Source organism: Sceloporus occidentalis, unplaced genomic scaffold, assembly GCF_023333645.1.
Source record: "Sceloporus occidentalis isolate IW3139 unplaced genomic scaffold, rSceOcc1.0.p SCAF_71, whole genome shotgun sequence".
NCBI lineage: Eukaryota > Metazoa > Chordata > Lepidosauria > Squamata > Phrynosomatidae > Sceloporus > Sceloporus occidentalis.
This window is the reverse complement of record NW_028317051.1, coordinates 5,290,914-5,317,347: the sequence shown is the minus strand read 5'-3', so window position 1 is coordinate 5,317,347 and position 26,434 is coordinate 5,290,914. Positions and strand designations below refer to the sequence as shown.

The 26,434-nt window shown below is 40.0% G+C and overlaps 1 protein-coding gene across 1 annotated transcript; it reads right to left on the bottom strand.

Annotated features, from left to right (window-relative positions):
• Window positions 1-10,066: 10,066 nt before the first annotated feature.
• LOC149286294 (enoyl-[acyl-carrier-protein] reductase, mitochondrial-like) lies at window positions 10,067-23,687 on the bottom strand. Its single transcript, XM_089494300.1, has 11 exons — window positions 23,644-23,687; window positions 22,072-22,131; window positions 18,081-18,178; window positions 17,567-17,698; window positions 13,039-13,182; window positions 12,828-12,930; window positions 12,529-12,631; window positions 12,284-12,357; window positions 11,930-11,990; window positions 10,321-10,393; window positions 10,067-10,224 (listed from the first exon to the last, which is right to left on the bottom strand). Exons 1-11 carry the CDS (start codon window positions 23,649-23,651, stop codon window positions 10,067-10,069), a joined length of 1,014 nt encoding a protein of 337 aa, XP_089350426.1. The 5' UTR covers window positions 23,652-23,687.
• Window positions 23,688-26,434: the final 2,747 nt, after the last annotated feature.

The following is a 26,434-nucleotide window of genomic DNA, read 5'->3' as shown; positions in this document are numbered from 1 at the left end:
AACAGATCCCATAGCTCAGAAACAGTACCGATTGCCTCCAGATTCAATTGAGCCTTTGTCCAAAATTATTGAAGAACTACTTCAACAAGGCGTCATACGCAAATCAAATTCGGTGACAAACTATCCGTTATGGGCAGTTAAGAAACCAGATAATTCTTATAGAATGCTTCTAGATCTGCGTATGTTTAATAAATGAACCCCAAATGTGGCACCAATTGTAGCAGATACCCCTGACTTCATGTCTTGATTGAATGCTAAAGCGAAGTTTTTCTCGGTACTGGATATCAGTAATGGTTTTTTCAGTATTCAGATAGAGAGGAGTTGTTAATACAAATTTACTTTTACTTTTCTGAATGAGCAATATGTATTTTGCAGATTACCACAAGGGGCACACATGTCACCTAGTCTGTTTCATCAGGCATTGGCAAAAGTATTATCAAAATTCTCAAGGCAAGATTGTATTCTACAGTATGTTGATGATATCTTGTTGGCAACAGAGAGTAGAGAGGAACACCTCATCTTGTTAGCAGAATTGTTTGATCTGTTGTATGAGTCAGGATTGAAATTAAATCCAAGGAAGGTCCAATTACTGAAACAAGAGGTTCAGTACTTGGGAGTTTTGATAAATCCAAATCACATGTGTTGAGATATTTCAGGGGGATTATCCATCTCTTTTTAGAAAAGAAGTAGAGGAAACTGATGAACCTGTATTTGTAGATTGTTCTAGATTTTGCTTGAAAGGTCGAGCTATTCAGCATAGACTACCAGGACATTTTTCTGCCCAGAGAGCAGAAGTTGAAGCTGTTAAAACAGTATTGGAAATTAACGAGAAAGAAAGCAATGATCCTTTGGTAATCTATAGCGATAGTTCATATGTCGTATGATCACTAACAGACTACTTACCTGTGTGGAAAAAACAAGGTTTTGTGGATTCATCTAACAAAATCTTAAATCATGTTGATACATTGCAGACTATTTTTGAGCTTGCTTCTAAAAATCCTAACCGATATGCTATTGTCAAGGTACCAGGCCATAGCAGAGGGACTAGTGATTTAGCTTTGAGAAATGAGAAAGCAGATTCTCTAGTAAAGGAAGCAGCTTTGACAGAAGAGATAGTGATGGAACTAGAATGGTTGGAAGTACTACCAGTAAAGAGTAAGGAAGCAAATTTACCTTCATTCATCGATAAAGATGAAAGATGCGTTCATTATAGAATGTAAGAATAAAATAACACCTCCCTTTGTTTGTGAGAACGGAGTGGTGTGTTATGAGATGTAAGGTAATTTACTTCCAGTTGTGCCTAAACACTTGCAGACGGAATTCACCCGCTATAAGATGTAAAGATTAGGTCATGTGGGTCAGCAAAAGTTGCTGGAAAACTTCAAAGATAAGTTTTATTGGGACAAAAAGGTGGACTCTGTACAAAATGTTGTTCAGTCATGTCTCATTTGTGCTCAAGTAAACCCCAGGCCTAAAGGACAAAAGTCTCCACTTCTAAGAATTGCACCTGCAGATGGTTCGTGGTCTATACTGCAGATTGACTACATAGGTCTCCTACTTCAGGTAACCAAGGTCTCAGGTATGCATTGGTTGTGGTAAATGTATTTTATAAGTGGGTAGAATTGTAGCCTGTCAGGAATGATGATGCTTTGTCTACGGCAAAAGCATTAAGGAATCATGTTGTACTTGGGGAATCCCAAGGATGATTGCTTCTGACAGAAGGAGCCATTTTACTGGCAAAGTCATGCAGGCTGTTTGCGCAATCCTGGGGGTACGTCAACAATTCCATGTTCCATACCATCCTCAGTCCGCAGGTATTGTAGAAAGAATGAACAGAACGATTAAGTCTAGAATTGCAAAAATGTTACTTGATAAAGGAAATAGTTGGGTTGATGCAGTACCTCTAGTATTGACGAGTATTAGGGGAACGAGCTCCTCAACTACCCAGTATACACCTTTTGAATTAATGACAGGAAGGAAAATGCCATTGATCTTTCCTTATGAACCATTTTTGTCTACTCCACAGAAAGATGCCATTGCAAGAACTAAGTGGTTACAGGTACTTCAGGAGAATTTAAAAACAATTCTTCCCCATGCAGCATCTAGAATGCAGCGTATGGTACCGCCTCACTCTTCTAAATTTGTGAGAGGAGCATCAGTAATGATTAAGACTTTTAGGAAGGCGGGACCTTGGGAAAGCAATTGAGAAGGACCGTTTGAAATAATCGACACAATGGATCAAGATCCTTGTTCAAAAACAGAAAAAATGTGAAAAATACCCGTAGGCAGCAGAAGCTGTGGGTACATGTTGACCAGTGTAAATTATATGTTTCTAACTAAATTCTGTTCTTGCAGGAACACAGTTCTGCAAGAAAATGGAGAAACAAAGCAGTTAACTAATGAAAGGAGAACCTCCAGAGAAACAGCAATACAAGAATCGTGACATCAAGATAGCATAGTTTTTTGATAGCTGTGTTGTTTGAACAGTACCAAAAGCCAATTGAAATTGATGATCAGACAAAGGATTTACCACAGAAGATATTGTTATTGCATAAGATAAGAGAAGTTCGAGTGGATCGACTCCTGACATCAGACATTGATACATCAAGAGACATTGTTGGACAAATTAGATTCGGTTATGGCTCCAGAGATCAACCTTGTTTGACTATATTTTTTGAGCATACCTCAGAGATCACGGTTCATGCAACAGTAGGACCAAAAGCCAAATTCACACAGTCACAGGGGAATTATACCCATAATAATCAGACAGGTGTTTGGGAATGTCATCCTACTGAGTCCATGTGGTGGTTTATAACAATTAAGGGAGAAGAACATGCACAATGGACAGGTGATGTTACCAATGAGATGTTAACATCAGGGAAAATGGGAAGATCAAAGACAGAGATTTGGTATAAAACTCAGTCTTATGGTAAAATCTTGGATCCTTCACTGCTTTCTATATCAGCAGGGGATGATGATTGGACTAGGGTTTGGAACTTTCAGGTGGAAAGAGAAATAGCTATGGTCAAAGTATCTTTTGTGTTTACGGTAACTAATTCTATAGCACCTGAAGTTAGAGTTAATCCCCATAGTGTGAAAAGCCAAGAGGAATTGAAACCTATAGAACTACAATGTGGGACAAGGTTACTATTACCCCAGGAAGCATCACTCGTTTGGTCAAAAGGGAAAACATCTTTAGGAAGTTTTACAAATAATCCAACTCGTATACTTCATAAGGGTCAAATGGGGGATGTACATTGGAATGGTATACATTTTATGCTTAGATTAGATAGTCCAACTCGTAAAGACTCTGGGATATATGAATGTTGTGTATTACTGAAAGGAGATTACAAACACTGTGACAGAGCAAATGTCAGTGTTTGGTCCCCTGAAGACAATTTGTGTACTGGTACTAGACTCAAACCATCCAATCCTTTTCAGGTTAATTACTTTCAATCTAAGCCATTGTTGAGGAATGGATCGTTTGTAACCCTAGTTTGGACTTTTAACATGACTGATTGGAAAATATCCACTTGGTTTCCTCAATGTTTGTCACACCTTACTAACATGGAAAAAGGTCTTGCTCAATGGTTTGGACAAAATCCATTGAGAATGGCAAGAAGTAGACGAGGTATTATTGAGGGAATCTTGGGGGGTGTTGGTTCGGTAGGAAGCTTACTTAATACTATGGATATAAATACTCTTAAATCCGATTTGGGATCCGTGAGTTATGTTGGAAGTCAGGGAGCAAAAGTACAAAAAGGGTTAAATCAGTTATTGGAAAAAATGGTTCTAAGTTCTGCTACTGTGATTGGGTCGTCTGTATCTCACTTACAGGATGCCACTTTAGACTTAATAGAGAGTCAAGAGGAGAATCAAGTGTCAAGGGCATGCCTGGAAATACAGATAGAATATTCCACTAATCTAAAGATGATTGCACAGGCTTTACAGAGTGGTATTATACCTTTGGGTTTGTTGAAAAGCTTACCTGACAAATATAGTTTTGGTCTGGGTCATATTGATTTGTGGATTAATAAATGGATGGGTTGTGATCAGGATTTTTGTATAGGGACATCTTTAATCCCAGTGGCAGGAGTTGAACAAGTAGTGGTACCAGTAACAGTTTTAGGAATTCCAGTCAGTGACACACAATTGATTCATTATAATTTAAGGTATACAGATTTTGTATTTGATGGGGAAAATCTGGAACAATTAGATGTTTCAGCTTGTCTTCATTTTGTTTCCAAAGTAATATGTCTTCCAGGACAAGAAAAGGTTGTCTATCATTCTTGTTTTCACAATCATTCATTATGTGAAGCCAGGATTGAAAGTGTTACATCTATGCATGAATTAATGACTCAAGTAAAGATAGGGAAAGTTTGTTTTCAAGTAATGAAGGAGGAGTCATTGGTCAGAGCATTCTTTTCAAATTGTATGCATAATGATACTCTTCACAGAGGATTATATTGCATAGAAGGTGATTTGAAAAAGTTGGAGATAGATGGGAAAAAGTTTAATGTCTCCACTATAGGTACAGAGCGTTTAAGAACACTACCTCAGCAATTTAATCTGACACAGATAGACCATTTTCCTTGGAAAACATGGACAGAGGAAATAAAGAAAGATAAGGGATTATTGGCCATGTTAAAGCAACAATTGAAAGATGCAGAAATTGTTTTCCAACATAAACAAGGTGAATTAGAACAAATTCAACATCAATGGAAAGATATGTCTGGAGTTAATTGGTGGTCAAATTTTAAAAAATCAGTAAATATGTGGTCACAATCTTCGGTAAAATCCGCAGCTGGTAATATATTGTTAAATCCAATTGTTATTATAGCTATACTTGTTTTATTATGTATTGTTTATCAAAGTTTTCTTATGTGTAGAATAGGTAAGATATATAAACAAGTTGAGTATGAAGTAGATAAGGGAGATGGAATATTAAGGGAAATGATAAAAAGAGCACAATCCTCTCATTCCATAACAAATGTAGAGAAAAGGGTGTCTCATGCTAATGATTATCATATGGTCCCAGTTAAAGTATGATGTGATTGTAGTATAAATGTGATACGAATGTGATACGAATGGTGAGTAAATGTGTATATTTGAAAAGATATGATAAGGATATTATCCTATCATCAGGGGGAATTGTAAAAGATTCTAACACATTTAACATCTCTTTTAACCCTAGTAATATGAAATGGACCATATATAATTATTGGTATAGGCAATAGTCAAAGATATGTAATCATTGTTCATAAATAAATGATTATTAAGATATATTAATATGTTTCAATGATAGGCTTCAAGGTTTCCTTGACCTTAAGATATGGAATGAAGGATTTGCTGAACAGGCGTTCTATAGATAGGATAGTAACTTGCTAATGCATGGTATAGTTGTAACTCTAAAAGGGCATTACAATATACGTACAGTGACTACCTAAAATAGGATTTCGACGTGTAAAGATCTTAGTGAGCATGTTTACCCAATTAGGTGAAGACCAATAGACTGACATCACTATCCAAGGCACATATAAGCTAGGCTTTTGTAAGACATGGGGAGGCATGGGAAGAGAGGTCGAGAGAAGATGTACTTGCCATCCACGGACTCTTCACGTCCCAACACTCCCTCCCTCCCTCCATCCTCAGGAATGCATAGGACAGATGTCATGAACTAAATTCCTCTCCAAGTTTTTGTAAGACTTGTTTCGTATTATTTTTGTTATCTACTTTATCTACTTATATTCTTCGTCTATTTTTGTTCGTATTAAATGTTTCACCTTTGTTTGCATCTAAGTGACTCTGCCTATTTTTGACGCACATACATTTATATGTGTTCCAATTATTTGAAGTTTGTATTGGCCCGAATATATTTTATTACAGTTCCTCCTTGCTTGTTTATGTAAGCCACTGTCGTAGCGTTGTCCGACTGGATTCTTACCAAACGACCCTCTACATGGGGCCTGAAAGCCATGAGGGCCAGAAGGACTGCCTTTAATTCCCTGTAATTTGAAGACTGATGAGAATCTTCCGGAGACCAAATTCCCTGCCTGAAGAGGCAACCTAAATGCGCCCCCCAGCCGATTCTGGAGGCATCCGTGGTTAGAGTTATCCAATGTCGGGGTTGGAACGAGAGACCCCCGGAAAGATGGGTTGATTTCGTCCACCAGTTCAGCTGAGATAGGACTTGGCGTGATATTGTGAAGATTGCGTCTAAGTCTTCTTCCCTTCTTGACCATTTGGAAAGGATCTGCCACTGTAAGGGACGCAGCTGAGACTTTGCCCAACGGACCGCAGGGATGGACGCTGTAAGAACACCCAGGACACTCATAGCCCTTCTGACAGAGCAGGTAGGATTCCTTTGAAGAAAGGAAATTTCCTGTCTTATCTTCCTGATCTTTGATTGCGGGAGGAAGATGCACTGGGAAACTGAGTCCACCATCAACCCCAGGAACTGGATCCTGGTGGAGGGAAGGAGATTGGATTTCTCCTTGTTGATGATCCAGCCATGTTGTTCTAGAAAATGAACCGTGGTGTCCAAGTCTGCCAGAAGTTTGTTTGTAGAGTTGGCCTTGATGAGCCAGTCGTCCAAGTATGGTATGATAGCGACACCCCGGAGTCTTAGGCTTGCCGTCAATGGGCACAGGATCTTGGTAAAAACTCTTGGAGCCGACGAAAGACCGAATGGGAGGGCTGTGAATTGAAAGTGATAAATTCTCTTGTTTACTCGAACCGAGAACCTGAGGAACTTTCTGGACGCGTCGGCCATAGGCACATGAAGATAGGCGTCTTTTAAATCCAGTGTAACCATAAAATCTCCTCTTTGCAGAATATGAGTGACAGATTGGAGGTTCTCCATACGGAAATGTTGATAGCGTACACAACTGTTGACCCTCTTTAGATCCAAAACCGGACGGAATGAACCGTCCGGCTTTGGAACCAGAAAGAGACGAGAGTAGACACCCTGGAATCTGTGACGAACTGGGACCTTCTCTATGACTCCTTTCTGTAGCAGCGTGAGGCATGCTGAAAACAGGGCTACATTTTTGCTTTCCGCAGGATATGAGGAGATGAGAAAGCGGCTCAAAGGAGGTCGAAAAAACTTGATTTTGTATCCCTCCGCAATGATCTTCCGAATCCAAATATTTTGAGTGGTCTGCTCCCAGGCGTCTCTGAACCATAGCAATCTTCCTCCTACTTTGTCAGAACTTCCTCTTTTCTTGCTTACCAGGACGTTCTTGGAATTTCCTATCTCCGTAGGGACGACGAAAATTCTGAGAGCGGGAAGACTGGAAAGGTCTGGCATTCCGATAAGGGTATTTACGATTCCACTTGATCCTTCTATCTTGAGGGAGAGCTCGTTTGGTATCCGACATCTGTCTGATCAGGTCTTCTAGCGGAGCTCCAAACAGCTTTTTCCTCTCAAAAGGTAAATCACATAAAGAGGCCTTGGATGCCGAATCCGCTGTCCAGGATCGTAACCACAGGGCTCTTGGTGCCACTGAGGACAATCCCATAGTTCTGGCCATGAAATGAATCCAACAAAAAACTATTGGAGAGCTTTAACCTGTTAAGGAGTCTGGAAATCTCAGAATCTGAGTCATCGGAGAGACATTCTCCCAAGGCGTGAATCCAAATATTCTGGGCTCTAGCCACCGCTGCGCTGGCCACCGTTGCCTTACACTGCGAACCTGCAGCTTGAAATATGCGCCTGCACGAAGTTTCTGCCCTTCTATCCATGGGGTCTTTAAGACCTGACACCCCTCCAATTGGAATGGTCGTCTTTTTGGAAAGTTGTGCAATTTGGAAGTCCACTTTAGGGGGATCATCCCATGTGTCTTCCCCTTGAAGTTTAAACAGTTGTCTGAACTGTTTTGAAATAAAGGCTCTTTTACCTGGGTGCTTCCATTCTCTTTCCATAAGTTCTGTTAATTTCGGAAGAACCGGAAAACCTTTAACCTTCTCTGAATCCTCCTCTAGTAACAGACGCGAAACCTCCTTAAAAAGCTTACGAAGCTCCTGAGGAGGGAAAAAAACCTCATCTTCTGAACTATTACTTGAAGTAGAAAGAGATGAGTGAGAGATTTCACCGGAGGAAAGGTCTGATCTAGATGATGATCTGGACCTCTTGCGTTTATGCGAACTTTCCTTCCTTTTCTCCTGGGAATGAGCAGCAGAAAGTTGAAAAGCTTCAAAGGTCTGGGCCAAATTCTCCTGGAACCAACCCAGGAAGGAATGCAAATCTTTTTGCTTTTCAGTAGCAAGTTGTTCCGCCGAGCATGAATTACACATTTTCTTACGACAACCATCCGGGAGAGGAGTAGCACACGCTGAACAAGCCACATGCTTGGATTTAGAAGTAGCTTTTCTGGGAGCCGGTGGCCTTTTATCTTTCTCCGGAATTTCTATAGGAACCGGACTAGACATCTGATAAAAGAAAACAGAGGTTAAAAAAAAATCTTTTTTTTTTTTTTATATGAGGGCAGAGAAAGTATAGAGCCAAGATAAATAAAATCTTACCCTAAACTCCTCTGAACCGTGTGGGGGGGCTGGTGACACGGTAATCCTGTACTGGCAATGCTCCTGCAGTCAGACAGGAAAAAGCACCTTTTATAGCATTCAAAAATGCCGCCCTCCGGAAGATCCGATTCGCGCATGCTCAGTAGCGCGATCGGATCTTCAGTGGAACGCAACGACACCCGGGCGTGCGTTCCACCGTAATGCGCATGCTCCCGCATCACAAATACAAAAGGATGCATAACAGTCATCTTCCGTAACGCGAACCGCTACGGAAGGAAAAGCCTCTCTCTGCTCACCACCCGGGGAGCAATCGGAGGAAGAGGAACCCCCAGGCAGCAACCCGTGCGCCTCACCAGCATCGTCCGGAACTGAAGATTCTACCGTCCGTCCCTGAAAGGGACAAGAAAAAAACTGCCATCTTTGGAGAGGTGCCGGTTTTTATGGGTAAGGAGGAGGGGCTTCGGATATTTTAACTGTTTATTCACTTTTAGGTTCTACTTGTCCTGAGTAAGATTACTACCCACTTGTACTGCCACTGGATGACAGGAAAAAGTTTTTTTTAACTGTTGCTTTTGTTAGATACTGGAAAATGTATTGGTCACGTTTGAGGTCTTCATGAATCAGTTAAAGTTCTAGATTTAGTAGTTCATAGAAGTGTTTGGTTAGTGGGTTATGCCCTTTAGCAGGCAGTGTACATTTCTAAGTAGCTGACTGTATGGGTATTTTGCAAATTGGGTACCTGCTTATTAACGGAAGCAGCTGATCGGCAGCAGGAAAGTGCTCCCATTGAAGTAAATAGACCCCGTTTAGCTGTGTTTGCTTAGCCAGATTAGTAGTTATCAGCACAACACATAGCAGTATATCTCTTTCGTGCTGTGCAATTTAATGCTCAAAAACTAGAATGAGCTTCACACATCAATACGCAACATCAATGTAGTTAACATTTTAACCTTAATCCATCCTTAAATTTGTATCAATTTGGTCACAATCATTTTTCTTTAGACACTGTAAGAACGCAAATGAAAAAACAAACATGACCATCTATTCATTCTTTGATCTTCAAGAAAGAGAAAATGAAACGGCTTGTAGTTTTCGTTTTAACCAAAATTCATTTGACTTATCAACCTTGGTCTGTTTTAGATGTTGGCGACATCACATACATTTGCAAAGCACAACACATAACAAAACTGCATTTGACGTCATTCTTTATCATATAGAATTCACAGATTCTGTTTCTGCAGACATAAAAATATACATCTATAAATATATCTGCATACACGCACAATAATATTCAAACAAGATATACATGAATGTCTGTGTATTTATATATACGTGTATGTATATACGCTTAGAGGTCGTGTTACATATAAATTTTATATGTACACGTCATTCTGAGTTGTTTTTTTGGTCTCCACTTGTTAACCAACCATATACACACACACTTATCTATCCTTGGAAAACACATAGGTGCTATTAGTTTGATAGATGGCATGTTAGGCATAAAGTAATGACAAATAAATCCTACAAAAAAAAGAAGCAAAGTTCACATTATAAGGATCTGTTTGCGAGATAGGAACGGGGTCTGTGCATCCTGCATGGCCTTAGAAAACTCCTGCAGTGGCCACTCTGTGCATGGGGGTGGAACTAGCTTGCCCCGGCGAATCAAGTCACAAAGATCACGGATCATCTTGGTCACTTCTTCTCTATCTACAAGAGGTAAATGAAAACAAGTTATGTGCTGAACAAGAGAGGAATGAGAAAAACAAAGGAGGAATGAGAAAAAAAACAACCACTCACTTTGTGCTCGATCCCTCTTCCACTGGGTTACCCAGAATCCACACAACTTCACATTTTTAAATATTAATGCACTCTGGAAAATAGGAAAAATGAAAGATAACGAATACAATCAAAAGCCAGAATCACTTTTATTTGAAAAATCTTTTACTTATCCACAAGAGCTAATGAAAGCACCTGGCAAATAGATTCTACTATTTGTCCCGAGTTTAGAAATACCCAATGTTTTTATGTTTTTTGTTTTTACAAGTTATAGGGCAATAAGTTCAAAAAGAGTTTTGCTATTTCAAAACCTTTTCCCCCCCAAATTTGGTAATCATGCCCCCATATCCATCTTTCAAGCTAAACAACCCAAGGAAAGGGGGGGGGGCAATCATCCATGTGACTGCAGGAAGGGACTGGGCCAATCGTCAGTGTGACTGCAGGGAGGGACTGAGAAGTAGTAACTGCTGTGAGAGACATTGAATAAACCAAAGAAGCACTCTGATGATCACTTCCCGAGCTATTTTAAACCAGGTGTCCGCCATATTATATGACATTGAGGTATTACAGCAAGGCAGTTTAAGCGAAGGAAGTGACTTTTAGATCACTTTCTAAGCTTATTTAGTGCCATGACGTGGAAGGCACGTCATTGTATTTTCTATTGTATGTTTAAAAGAAATCAAAAAAGTCTTCATTGCTAAGCCTGCCCATCTCTGATATCACGAAAAGAGCATTGCCTTTTAGCTCTTCTAATAACTTATCACACAAAACAACTAAGTCACTGGCCACTACTGTGTAAACGTAAGCCCGTAAAGCTTTGCTTGACATGAAGCAGCAAGAGTGAAATGGCATGAGTGAGTGAGTGGCTGTAGGCAGTCAGGCTGCAGTGATGTAACACACAGGGGATGGCATTGGAAGATGGTTTCTATGTAGTATTTCAATAAACTTTTAAACACAGTTTTTAAAAGACAGGGAGCATTATACGTCTCTTTACATGAGGCAGAACTTATCTGGGGGTATTTTAAGAGGCACTCTATGTGGGACAGCTCCATTAAGAAGACAGTGGTTACATCACTGCACTAGTTATCTCGGCTAGCTTAGCTTGTATTAGCCCATATACAAGCAGGACATTTAAATTTAAAACAACTAGGCTATCGTAATTCATCGCTTTAGTTGAATGGACTTCTGATATCTTCATTAGCAACCAATAATCCTACCAGATGCTGAGAAGCTGATTGACATCTTCATGTGATGGTGCTGTCAACAAATACGTAAGTATACACTAGCAAGTCTTAAACAAGCACCTTCATGCTTGCCAACATCATAAATTTGTACCTGCTGGCTTAGAATCTCCTCTGGCACATTAAAGGTGCTTTTGTATGTGTGTGTTGGGGGACAGCCAATAATAATGCAAACTGTTGTACTTTAAGTCTAGTAATACTTATGAGGCAGCTTTAGCCACTCATTTAATGCACCAGGGAAGCTAGATTCAAATAATTGCCAGATTTCTCTACTTCATGTACAAAATTATTCCATTGCACACACCAGCAACAGGTCACTGGGTCTGTAAAAAAGTGATTGAAAGTATGACAAACATTTAGAGATCAATGATAATTTAGGTAACACTCACCACAGGAATAGTTACAGGCTGCTTAGCCATCCCACCGTAAGTCACCATAGTGCCACCGTAGCTAAAATATCATAGAAATACTAGGGTTAGCCCTGACAATTTCACTTTAACAATAATATGGCAATGTATGTTTCTATGGATCTATCATTGTTAGGATTTCTACTGCAAACCTGCATATTTGGAGTGCATCACAGAATAAAGGAGGGAGAGACAGCAAGCAGGTCTTCATTAATGCCTCTAATACCCATCCACGTCAAACTCCACTACTAAATGGGGAGGTAGAGTTAAGCTTCCTTACCTTTTCAAGGTGACGGAGTTTAAGTTAATTTTCTGTTATCTTAAGGTAATACTTACTCTAGATGACGCAGCATCTCAGTAGTACTCTTTCCTCCGACGCAATTTAATGCCAACCTTGGACGTGGGCATTGCTGTAAAAAAAAAAAAAAAAAAAAGACTGTAAAGTGGGTCCGGAAAAAGGCTAAGGACTGGATCTGACTCATATACAATGGCACCCCAAGAATCAGCTTAGCCCGCAAAATCTAGCCTTGAGTGAGGGTCAAAGGACAAAGCATTGAGGAGAGTATGTATTTTTTTTTTACCTTGAATAGATCTTTCATCTCTGGTTTGCGGAGCATGTCCTCTGTGATCACATAATCCGCTCCTAAGTCATGGAGCCTCTGCACCAAACTCCTGAGGTCTGTCCTGTGTGCATACATATATTAATGCCCCATTCTACTACCTCTGTGCTCCCATGCAGATATATTAACTGAATGTTTCCTCTGGTAGCTGTATTCTTTTAAAATCCTGTGTTAAGTACACGGCTCTTTCTTAAAATAATTACCACATTACATGATCTGCGATGCTAGTTCTATGTTCAAAAGCCTTTTTTCACACACACCTGTCTCGCACAACATTAATGGTAGTGATCCCCAGAGAGGCTGCAATCTGTATAACAGCCTGACCCACACTACTGTTACCAGCATTCTGTATAATAGAGTCACCTGCAGAAAATATTAAAAAAAGTTTGCGTTACAGCGACAGAATAGAAAAAATGCAGTAGAAATATATCACACAAAACAGCTTTTCCCACATTCGTTTCTTTCTCTTACCTGGCCGAAGCGTCTCATAGTCAGACAGTAATCTGTATGCAGTGCACGGATTGACGCTCACGGTTGCTGCTCCCACCACAGGGATGTCACTAGGAACCCTGACTAGGGATTCCTCATTGAACAATCCCTCTGTACGCCATGTACCTGAAATGCAATAATAATAATAAAAAAAGCAACACTGGTTAGGTAAACCCTAACCCAATTTATTTATTTATTTTTTTTTTTAAGATGTTGATAATGAGGAAACAAAAATTGGCGATCTGTTCCTTAGTAAGGCCTACAATAAATATGCAATTGTGAACTTGTGCACCCTGTGCAAATTGTCCCCCCATCCCTTATATTGTATATACATATTTCTGTGCTTATACTTGGATGAAGGTGAGCCAAGGTCTGAAGAATATGCTGCTGTGGTATAGCCTGACAAACAGATGTTGGCTGAGGCAAACATTTTTAACTTGTGAATCACGCTAAAATGTGAACATGCATATTTGCAGGTGTTCCTTGTTGGCAGATGTTTTGTTAAAGGTTATTATTAGAAATATGATCTACCGAGTCTCTTTGTTTCTCCTCCATAGATTGTCCCCATCTATGGAGGAGAATCAGTCCCATCAGTCATGTTTCATACACGTAGGATTATTGTGGCCCTCTAACGCTGACTGTGTGCCCTTCTAGTTGCCGAAACTGAAGACTTAAAGTTGACTAAATGGAAGTGCCTGGTCTAGAGATTGGTTTATTTAGGACTTGAAGAAGGGCCCCAGGGTAATGTAACCAATACAGCAGACACAGAGTCCAATTCATAAGATCAAAAATGCAAAATTACAGCTCATACCCATACAAGCTAACTGAATAGTAGAAGGGCTCTAACGTCTTATAGAAAATTGTATTTAATGTCTGTACATAAATTGTGTTTATACGGGAGTTTTTTTTTATCTGGAAGTCATGAAAAGCAATGTAGCATGTCGAGATAGCCTGAAATGATCAAACTACAGAAGAAGTAGTTTTAAACATCATACCATAAGTAGCTGTTCTGCTTGTTCTACCCAGCATTAAGCTTACAAAATAAAACCTGCTTGCATGACGATTAAATAGAGGATTAAAGGGATACTCCAGCCAGCGTATGCACCGAAATGAAAACTCTGGACCGAAACCGAAAATTCTGGATTCACTTGACCAAAACCAAACCGAAAGCGAAAATGACCCCCCTCCTTAAGGACCAGGCTGTGTTTTACCTTTTGTACCATTGGGACCGAGGCTGTTTCAACACTTTTGCGGTGTTCGTGTTTAGATGTAATTTTCTCCTCACTCATTTAGTGAACCCACACAAATTATATGTTGTTTTTTTCAGGACAAGAAGGGCTTTCTTCAGATACCATTGTTTTGATCATATTATCTAATTTCCCATAAAAAAAATAAAATATGAAAAATCAAACCCCCCCCCCCCAAAAAAAACACATTTTCTGAGTTTTACCCCAAAAATCTTTTACTCATCCAAAAAAGCTAATGAAAAAACCTACTAAATATATTCTACTGTCCTGAGTTTAGAAATACCCAATGTTTTTATGTTTTTTTTGCTTTTTTCTGCACGTTATGGAGCATTAAGTACAAGTAGTGTTTTGCTATTTCAAAACCATTTTTTCCAAATCTGGTAATTCTTCCCCCCATGTGCCATTTCGGGTATCGTTGAAGCCGGCCAACGCAATTTACCCCATCAAATCATATATTTTTGAAAACTAGACAGCCCAGGGTATTCCAAATGCTAGTATTTTAACCCTTTCCAAGCACTAATTCTACCATCAGCCTTTGTCAAACTTTATGGTAGTAATTTCTTTTGCATTTGTTTTTTCACACACATTTTACTTCAGGTATAAATAAACAGGTTCTGGTATATGTCACTATCATAAAACACCCCAATATGTGTTCAGCAACATCTCCTGAGTACAGCGATACCTCACATGAATGATTTTGCCTGGTTGTTTGGGGGCAAAAGGGCCACATTTGGGGCATGCGCATTTTTCAACGTTGAACTTTGGCATTTGGGGATCCACTGCCCATGCCCTATTTGGTACATCTTTCAGTGTGCCCAACAAAACCATATATTTTTGAAAACTAGACACCCCAAGGTATTTCAAATACTAGAATTTTAACTCTTTCCATGCACTAATTCTACCACCAGTCTTTGTCAAACTTTGTGGTAGTAATTTATTTTGTGTTTTTTATCGCTAAAATTGCTCTTCAGGTATGGATTTACAGCTCCTGGTATACATCACTTTCAAACAACACCCCAATATGTGTTCAGCAACATCTCCCGAGTACAGTCATACCCCCCATGCATGGGTTTGTCGGGTTGTTTCGGAGGTAAAACGTCACATTTAGGAAGTACAAATTTTTTTAACTAGGAACTTTTACATCTGGTCATTCTGCCCCCATGTCCTAATAGGACCATCTTTGAAGCCAGCTAATTCAATTTACCCCATACCATATATTTTTGAAAACTAGACACCCCAAGGTATTTCAAATGCTAGTATTTTAACCCTTTCCATGCATGAGATTCTACCACCAGCCTTTGCCACACTTTGTGGTAGTATTGTTTTTATTTTTATTTTTTTTACACAAGTTGTACTTTGGGTATAAACTTATAGCTCCAGCTATACGTCACTATCAAACAACACCCTAATATGTGTTCAACAACATCTCTCGAGTACAGTGATACCACCCATGCATGGGTGTGACTGCTGTTTGGGGTTAAAAAGGCCACATTTGGGAAGTGCGCTTTTTTCCCCCCTATTTTGGTCAGTCTGTGCCTATGCCCTATCTTTGAGCCCGGCCACTACAATTTACCCCATCAAACCATATATTTTTGAAAACTAGACACCCCAAGGTACTTAAAATGGTAGTATTTAACCCTTTCCATGCATCAGATTCTACCACCAGCCTTTGCCACACTTTGTGGTAGTATTTTTTTGGGTATTTTTTTCACACAAATTGTACTTTAGGTATAAATTTATAGCTCCAGGTATACATCACTATCAAACAACACCCCAATGTGTGTTCAGGAACATCTCCCGAGTGCAGTCATACCCCACATGTATGGGTTTGTCTGGTGTTTGGGGTTAAAATGCCACATTTTGGAAGTGCGCTTTCCCCCCCCCCATTTCGGTCAGTCTGTGCCTATGCCCTATCTTTGAGCCCGGCCACTCCAATTTACCCCATCAAACCATTAATTTTTTAAAATTAGACACCCCTTGGGTATTTGAAATGCTTTTATTTAAATTCTTCCATGTCAGGATTTTTGGGAAGATACAGCGCTAATTTTAGCATTTGCTCATAATAATAAACTTTTTTTATTTTATTCTTTTTGGACTTTTTTTTTTTACATTTTGCTGGAACTGGATAGTTCCTCTGATGCATAATAATTTTTAAATGTTACCATGTTTTTTTTAAGCTTCCCCCCCCCCTTTTTTTTTTATATTTTACTAATCACATAGTGATTAGAAAGCTGGGCTCCATTGACTTGTATGGTTGAATGCAGTACCTGTATTCAACCTGCAAGTGGAGCCAGAGTTCTCTAGAGGGTCTGGAGACCATCTAGCAAACTTTTTTTTTTCGTTGATCGCTTTCTAAGCTTGTTTAAGTCTCATGACGTGTCAGGCACGTCATAGGTCGTTAAGTGACCGTTTTGCATGACGTGCCTGACCCGGCAATGGACATTAAGGGGTTAAAAAAAACCCAAACAAATTAATTAAAACCTTTGTACTTTTACTTTTATTAAAAGTAACACACCAAAATGGGACAAAAAAAAATACGACAACAATTTTAGAATATATATAACAGCAATCACAGGCAACCAGTACATGCTATAACCTGGGCATGATAAGAATGTGATTACAGGCCCACTATGCCACACCCCCCCACTCATATACTCATTCATTTACAGATACTCATTCATTCCCTTAATCACACATACTTGCTCATACAACCTCCCCCACCCCCTTACCTGAACTGCAGATCTCCCATTCGCAGGCTACTGAAGGGCCCTGCTGCTTCCTCTCGAACAAATTATCTGGCCGTGCCCCCAGGGGAAGAAGGAACGGAGCAGAGTCACGTGGAGTGCATTCACGTGAATCCACTGGGTTCCTGCTTTTCCTGGCCAAGATGATGCTCGCACACTGCGCAGTGTGCGCAGGTAAGCAGGCCAGCCCCTGCGGACGATTATTTTCGGCCACCCCCCCCCCGGGATTTTGCTGATAATACCCTTTTCGGCATATATATTTCGGCCACCAATATATCGGTGCATCCCTACTTGAATGCATATGAAACCTGAGTGGTCCCTTTAAATTTTCATGTGGTCCCATTGATTTCAAGGGGTGTACTTCCCTGCCACTGATGCCACATGGGAGGTGTTCCCCTAAGGTTATTGTATTTTTCTTTGGAGGTTTAAATAATTGATATTTGAGTACTTACAGAGTAAAAGGTTGTCACACTTTTTCAGGCAACAAAGCATTTGGGTGTTAGCGCTATCATCACTCACCAAGTCCAGCATCCACCGGGATAACCCAATCTCCAGGCCGAACTGAAGTTACATGATTCCCAATCTCCGTAACAACTCCTACTCCTTCATTGCCCCCGACAGCAGGCAACTCAGGTAAAAGTGCATAGGTGCCTAAAAAGATAGAAGTAAAATTACATCTGTCTGTTTCTTGTTCTGGTACAACTCAATGAGAAAATGTTTTCATTATAAAATTTCAATCAAAAGTGCTTTTTTGTTCAATACAGGAAAAATCATAATGGGAAACAGCTAGTGATTTGTTTAAAAAACAAACATAAAGCCATTAGTTTTAACTAGATATACATTCTTGTCCAATCATGGAAATGTCAAAACTTTAATGCCTTCCATGTGAATGTCCACAGCACGTAACCTAATTTTAAAGCCATCCTTCAGTAAGGATAAGATGCTAGAGCAATGTCAATTAGAGGCAAGAGGCTCTATCTAGCCCAAATTTTCAATTATTCACAGTGCTTCCGCTGTCAAAAGAAGAGCTTACCTTGGACCATGTTAATATCGGAAGGATTTATGGGGGATGCCAACATTTTAACACAAACATCATAATCAGAAGGGGATGCAACCGCCACATTCTGCAATCTGCAAATAGGAAAAGACTTAACATTTACACACACATATATATATTGATATTAATTAGAAGGAAAAGCGAAGGTTATATTGGACACGTCTTATGTCCTACGTCTTATCAGTCCTCTTTGTGGGGATTCCTAAAAAGTAATGAAGCCTGTGATTTCATGTCACCCAAATCAGAGCCCTTTAATGGTGAGACATTTAGTTTGACAGTAAGGGCCTATTTTACCTTTTACTCAAAGGAAAGGCGAGACCTGTAATAAAATCTGGCAAACGACACGGGAAGATGCTAATCCTAGGAAGTTAAGATTGCTCCTTCCAAAGTAAACGATTAATGAGTGTTTCTAAGTACCGTATTTGCTCGATTATAAGACGAGGTTTTTTTCAGAGCAAATGCTCTGAAAAATACCCCTCGTCTTCTAATCGGGGTCGTCTTCTAATCAGACCTCAAATAGAGGTCTGATTATGAGACTAAGATCCAGATCCCCCGCACCGCTGCAGGGGACCTGGATCCTCCTGTCTCCCCCCCCACACACACACTTACCGGTGCTTCCTGCTGTATTGCCGGGGCAGCGGGTTGACGTCTATGCGATTCGCGTAGACAACATCCGCTGCAGCCGGGAGGAGGTGTGGCTAGCAGCGGGGGTTGTCTGCGTCCATCGCGGATACCTTCCCCGACTGTCAGAGATCAGAGTTCCCCGCACCGGTGCGGGGAACTCTGATCTCTGACAGCCGGGCAAGGTATCCGCGACGGACGCAGACAAACCCCCGCTGCCAACTCCACCTCCTTCCGGCTGCAGCGGAAGGAGACGTCAACCCGCTGCCCCGCCAATACGGCAGGAAATTGGAAGCACCGGTGTGTGTGTGTGTTAAATGGGGGCATAGGGCATTTCTGGAATGCCTTATACCCCTATATGCCACTTAGGGGGTTAAAAGGCATATTATGGGGCAGAGTGGCATATAGGGAGGTATAAGGCATTTCAGGAGGCAGAGTGGCGTTAAGAGGGCATTTAATAGAGCACTCTGCCTCCTGAAATGCCTTATACCTCCCTATATGCCACTCTGCCCCATAATATGCCTTTTAACCCCCTAAATGCCAGAGTGGCATATAGGGGTATAAGGCATTTCTGGAGGCAGAGTGCTCTATACAATGCCTTTTAACTCCCTTAATGCCACTCTGCCTCCTGAAATGCCTTATACCTCCCTATATGCCACTCTGCCCCATAATGTGCATTTTAACCCCCTAAATGCCAGAATGGGATATAGGGGTATACGGCATTTCTGGAGGCAGTGGCACATAGGGGGTTAAAAGGCATACCATGGGGCACAGTGGCATATAGAGGGTTAAAAGGCATATCATGGGCCACAGTGCCATATTGGTGTGGCAAGCCTGGGGGCAGATGTGCGTAACTGGGGGACAGGTTGGAAAATACAAGGAAATAAAAACAAAAAAAAATATTTTTCTCAATCATAGCTTTCATTTAAAAAAATAGTTTACATGAATTAACATTTACTGGTAAAACTTTTTTCCTTTAGGGTCGTCTTATATTCAGGCTTTTTCTTTTTTTCCTAAGTTAATATTCAGATTTTGGGGGGTCGTCTTATAATCAGGGTCGTCTTATAATCGAGCAAATACGGTATTACTTATTGATTTATACAGTGGTACGTTACAATGGGTAAACAGGACATAACAAAATCGTGGTCTTTATAACAAATTGTATTTACAAAAGCAAAAGGCAAGGAGAGCCCTGCGCAAATGCATTGCTTTGTAATGTGTAAAGACCATTACATAGGTTTACTAGTGTACTGCACTATAAAATGTAATATTTGGAAATAGCAACAGACTGATCTGTATGGCCCACTGGAAAAGTTGCTACCACACAACATAGATTTTGCCTACGCCTACGAGGGGTTCTCTCAAGACCACGTAAACATTTACTCTTTTAGTATCTCCACATGTAAGCGTAGCCATTTAACTTTTCCCCAAACTGAGCAAATGCGAGAGATTTTGCCTCTCAGATCCTCCTGAAACACTGAGCTCTCCCAGCAGGTTTAATACAGGTACTGCAACCATGCAAGACAACGAAGCCCAGCTTACTAATCACAAAGCGATTAGTAAAATAAATAAAATTCAAAATCTTTTGGTAACCAATAAAATAACTCTCCAGTGATGTCACCATCAGGGGAGTCACCCAGTTCCAACAAAACGTAGAAAAAGAAGTCCAATAATAATAAAAATATATATATATATTTTATGAGCAAGTCCTAAAATTAGCACATTCAAATTAGTTTCTTCCAATCCTGGCATGGAAAAGAGTTAAAATACTGGCAACGAAAGATAAGAAAATTACAGCTAAACACAAGCGCCGCAAAAATGTTCAAACAGCCTCAGTCACGGTCTCATGGAAGGTACAAAAAGAAAAGAAAAACAGTTTGGTCTTTTGGGGTTCAATGGTACCACTAGCTTTTTGTCTTCCTGATATTGTAAGCAGGGGGGCTTTCTGTAGACCTTAACCTGTGGAATTAGCGTTTGTATACTTGATAACTGCAAACCAACCGATGGCATAGTGTACTGAAAAACATATATGGACACATTTGGAATTATATATGTTATCAAATGCTATAGGAATATAGGATGCATGTTTTGATTTGGAGCTCCTTTTAGCAGCAGAAGGGCTTTAAAGATATTTTAGCTATACGTTTGCTAGATAGCTCGTAATCTTTGATATTAAAAATATATAGTTCCGCAGACACTAAAGATCTTTGGTTTTATTCCTCATACAGTCTCTTAAATTATGCAATAGATGCTGCATGTTGTTCAAAATGGTTTCGAGTCACAAAAAGCCAGAAAGAAAAAAAAGACAGGGATTTACTTTGTTTCGTTTCAGTGACTCAAAAACGAGAAGGAAACCAAACAAAAAAGGTCCCCATCATATTCCAGCATTAGAGACATTCAAATGCTACTGTAAGTGATCCTACTTAATTGCTACTCCACCAAATTCAATTAAAGACACATTCCAGGCATCATATACACTTAACGCATATGAGAGCTAACAGGTCAAGTTGCAGATGCATGGGGGGGGGGGTTCTGCAGAATCCCCACCCCCATATGTATTTGCGACTTCCCGAGCCATTTTCCATGCAGGTAATGTGTTCAGCCAGACACATCGCCCATACTTACTGCCAGTCAGCTCCAGTGCCGAATCAGCAAATGCTGCAGACTGAAGTCAAATGAGACCACTGTACAGAAAGCACTCCTACTGAAATGCATAGGAGCAGTTTCCTGCCACTTATTGCCCATCAATCAGTGGCATATAACATTGGCGCAAACAGTAGGGGCGGGAACAGATATATAAATATATATTTATTATTTTTTAAATGCAAAAGTACTTTGAAATTATTGTTGATTTTGGAAGTGAGCCATACTCATAGGTTGTGCTGAAAATGAGTCTTAGACGCAAGAATTTTAAATTATGAAAAAACAGCATTGTAACTGTCTACCTTTTAACCCCATGTGGCAAAGACTCATTGCACTGCTACACTATAAAGGTCTAAAAGGGTCATATGATGAAACTGATTTCAATTGAGACTCATTCTTGCTGACTTCCTCTCACTCCCCTCATCTTGCTTTGCAAACGACGAGGTTCATATCACTTCCGCCCGTTAGCATTTCTGACTTCTACCCCTCCCAGGCGGTTCAAACCCCACCTTCCCAGCACGCCTTGGAGACTAATAGGGTTTTGTGCCTTTGGTTCCCTTATTGTTAGCGAATATGTTTCCCTGCCCTTCCTCCCGTGATGCACAGCGTCTCGCACTTCCCCTGCCCTTCCTCCCAAGATGCCGTGCTGCCTTAAGACGTCCCTTGGTAACTTCCCAAGATACCCGCGAAACCCAAATCTCACCGCAGCACCTGCAGGGGCTCCCCGTGCTTCTCGTACACAAGCCCCCGAGCTGCCAGAGAGCTGAGCGGGCGGCGGAGCACTCGCAGACCGGGCCACATGATATGCGCTCCCTCCTGGTTACAGACCTGTGACGGCACTAGCCGCGCCCTCAGCTTTGCACGTCACCGGCCCGCCTACTGCTGACTAAGCGCGTCTCTGTGTTAAAACCTAATCGAGCAGCTTTATTTAGATGAGCGCATTTATCCACGCTTATCCACATTGTGTCTCTAGCATCTTAGTTGGCTGCCCGGTTAAAGGTATATTTGAACATGTATATGTCTGGAGTCTACTGCGATACAGACTGCGCTTAGAGGGAATGTTATGTTATCATGTTTCTTCTGGAGAGGTTTATTCAGAGGGAGAGTCTTGGATTTGACTGGCTCCAAGAAGGGCTGAGCAGGCCGTACCTGGGAGCTTCCTGGAGCCCTCCCTTGGAGCCTTGGGGGAGGGAGTGTCTTGTGAGGTGCTGGGTTAACCTAAAACGCCTTACATTTCTACGGGGTGGGCGGTGAATAGTGCGGATGGGCGTGTCTAAACGCCACTCCCGCACATAGAGATTGAGTGCCCTGATATGGAGAAGCAGTGATATCCTGAGTAAGGAGCTGGCCCTGTATAAAGCATAATTCAATGTGTAACGAAACCTTGTATAAATCTTCCTGGTTCAACGGCTCATGTCTATTATCTAGGCGCCACCTAGTGTTTTATCCAAACTGAAACTGTCACCGAAGAAGATGTAATAATAAAAAAAAAATCTGGAAAAAGATATTCTTCCATCTAAATGTTCATGCAAAGACAAGCACCAAATCGGTTTGTTCTTAAAAGATTGTGTTTTTATGACAATGCGATACGTGTGCTTGCTGATATAAAATTAGCCTTCCATCTATCTATGTATCTATCTATATACATAGATAGATATTTATATATAGGTAGATAGATATATAATGTTATTGTATATTGGGTAGTTTAGTGTGTTGGGAGTTAGAGGGGAATTAGATAGGGTAACCCAGGTTACAGAAAACCTAAAAAATATCAAACTTAAATGAAAATTGTATAAGAATAAAGGGTTGTTAAAAAATCCAGTTAGTAAATATATTTTTATACTAGCTGTGCATAATTGTATTAAAAAATACCAATGCTTTACATAAATGAATGTTTCTATGTGCATTTATATACTTTAGATACGGTGTTCCTACTCTTCTAAATGTACCACTTTTGTAGCTAAATGCAGCATTAGAAACATATTTCCCAGCGCAGTTAAATGCTCACCCCCTTTCCAGAAATAGTTAAGTAATATTTTACTTCACTAACTTTTTTACTGGGAACACCTATTATTAAAATGTATACATAGGTTTGTAAACCGTTTATACCTAGACTTGAACTTGTATTTGTCCTTGATACTTCACTTTTGGGCTTTCTGACTTCATCCTTTCTGCCTCAATTATGATACTTATTCATGGGAACCATCCTTCTACGAGTATAGATATATAAAAAATTATGGCTCACAATGTTTACTTTCAGCACTGCAAGACAAGCCTGACCATTGCCAAAGATGAATAATTAGAAGTTGACTCTCTGCCATTGCGGTTAATCTGTAAACCTGCCTACAGTTATTTTTTCTTTTGAAGGTTACCAGGAGACGTCAGGTATCCATTACTAGTGAAGAAGTGATTTCAGTATTGTAACAGCAAAATAGTTGTTTGCCAAAATTGGCTCACCTATAGATTTTGCATGAGGCTAACTTTAGTAAATGTTATATTTTAAATGTCTTTTTTTAAAATAAAGTGATTTTAAACTCCTTGCTATTAAATCACAAAATCGAAAGTTGCATTGAGTACACTCATTTACCAGGTTATGGCAAAATTTCAAAGTGAAGTTCTTTTTTAAATATAAACAGATACATACACTAAATGGCCAAAAGTATGTAGACACCTGCTCGTCAAACACCTCATTCTAAAATTGTAGATGCTAACATGTAGTTGGTCCCTCTTGTCTGTTATAACAGCCCCCTCACTTCTGGAATGGCTTTTCAATAAATAAAAAATGCTGCCAATAGAGGGTGGTTGGGCACTAATTCTGGATGGTTAGGCCTGGCTTGCAGTCAGTGTTCCAATTCAGTGTATGAATGGGGGGGGGGGGGTCAGGGCTTTGTTCAGGTCAGTAAACTTCTTTACGCACTTGCATATAGATGCTGCTTTGCGCAATGCTAACAGTAGGAAAGATATACAAAAGATATCAGCCATCCTAGTTGCATATCAACATACGAGCTCCAGCTGCCAAAATAGGAGCTCTTATATGCCAAATACAGTTCAATCCATTATAACCAAAATAAAGTATATGAAGCAAGGTAAAGTCCCCTTAAGGAGTGGACTATTAATTAATTTTTGTACCCTTGGTGACCATGGCACTTATAACTTTTCTGTAGTGTTTGAGTTTAGCTGTAATTTTCTTCCTCATTTAGTGTACCCACACAAATTATATATTGCTTTTTCCAGGACAAGTAGATACCATTGTTTTTATCATACTCATCTACAAAATGCTAATGAAAAAACCTGCTAAATAGATTCTAATATTTCTCCTGAGTTTAGAAAATATCCAATGCTTTAGTGTTTTTTCAAAACCATTGTTTTCAAATCTGAAATTGTAATTTTGCGCCTATGTCCTATTTGGGACATCTTTGATGTCAGCAAATCCAATTTACTCCCTTTAAACTACATATTTTTAACTGCGTCAGGTTCTCCATAATTCTCATCTTTTATGAGCTTTTTGTTTTTAATATGATATGTAATTTCAAAAGAATTGACTTTTAAATGTATTGCTGTTATTTTGTAATTGCTTAATAGTTATATGAGTGCCCACTCCAATACAACATTGCTGCAGATACTTTCTTCTGAGCATTAGGGAACTGCTCCTGAGAGTTGGTAGCAGCTGCTTTACTCTCTATTTTTCCACTACTCTGATTTGTTTCCCTTCCTCTTTCTTCCTCCTGGGACATACTTATACAGAGTTTCTCAAATATATTTTGTTGCCTTTACATCACAGTACTGACACACTTCTACAGGAATCACCACACAGGTCTGTAATCATGAAAACATTTTGAAATAAAGTGTTTCCTAGACACTCTCTATTGCCCTGCTCTATACAAAGATATTGAGGATCCTACTGTGGCATACTACATTCAGTACCAAATACTATAGTGAAGGCTTATTCTCACTAAACCTGTAAATTTAATACATTTAATACAACATTAAAGCGCATGAAAAACTGTATAAGAGAATTACCATATTATGTCCTCAAGGTGTCACTGCTGCTGTTGAAATGAAGGTACATGATTATATATATATATATATATATATATATATATATATATATATATATATATATATATATATATATATGTGTATATATATATGTATAGTAGTAGAAGCATTATTCCCTCAGAAATCCCATGGTGCTGCCACAACCACAAAGGATGGGTAGGCACATGCAAATAAGGTCAACAATGAAACAATTATCACCTTTTGCCTCTATATCCACTTTATACATGGATCCCTTGAAAGTAATTGCCCGCTCTACAAGACACCCTTTGACAAAACTCGGGTAAGAGATGCAGTAGCCAGATCACCACTCATGGACAGCTGTTTCGTCCTCAGTGGCGACTCTAGAAACAATATATAGGGGGGGGCACACAAGATACCACAGTCAAACTGGGGGGGCATTCATAATTTCCACCATTAAATCATACCACTGAGAATATATATATATATATATTGCCAAAAGTAATGTGCTATGGAATGATACTTTTGTTATTGGACTAACATAATACTCGGTCATTCAACATGGGAAGCCTGAAGCCACAATTTAGTACGACTAATCCTTGAAATAAATATTATAGCATAAATAACACAATACCTCAACTTTTCCACTAAATGATTTCAGGGCCTTGAATGTTTTGTCCCCTGAAGTCACTACAACTTAAGGAGGGCATTTTATCTCTGGATAAGTATAAATTAAATAATTCCAACTGCCATGAAACAGACCAAACACACACACCATTACAGGCTCTGCCACACTGACACCCAGACACACACACCAGGACAGGCTCTGCCAAACCAATACCTAAACACACGCCAGGACAGGCTCTGCCACACCGACACCCAAACACACACACAGGACAGGCTATGCCATACGGACACCAAAACACACACACCAGGACAGGCTGTGCCGCACGAACACCTATATGCACACACACCCCAGGACAGGCTCTGGTACAGTGATAACCAAAAACACACAAACAGCAGGACACAATCTACGTCACTGACATCTA

Bases quoted from the DNA above. Each gene is read 5' to 3' on its own strand.
- LOC149286294 (XM_089494300.1), bottom strand. The intron at 13,183-17,566 runs GTGAGTGATGAT...ATTGCATTTCAG, and splicing joins CCCGGTGGATGCTGGACTTG to GTACATGGCGTACAGAGGGA. The intron at 11,991-12,283 runs GTAAGTATTACC...ATGATATTTTAG, and splicing joins GAGATGCTGCGTCATCTAGA to CTACGGTGGCACTATGGTGA.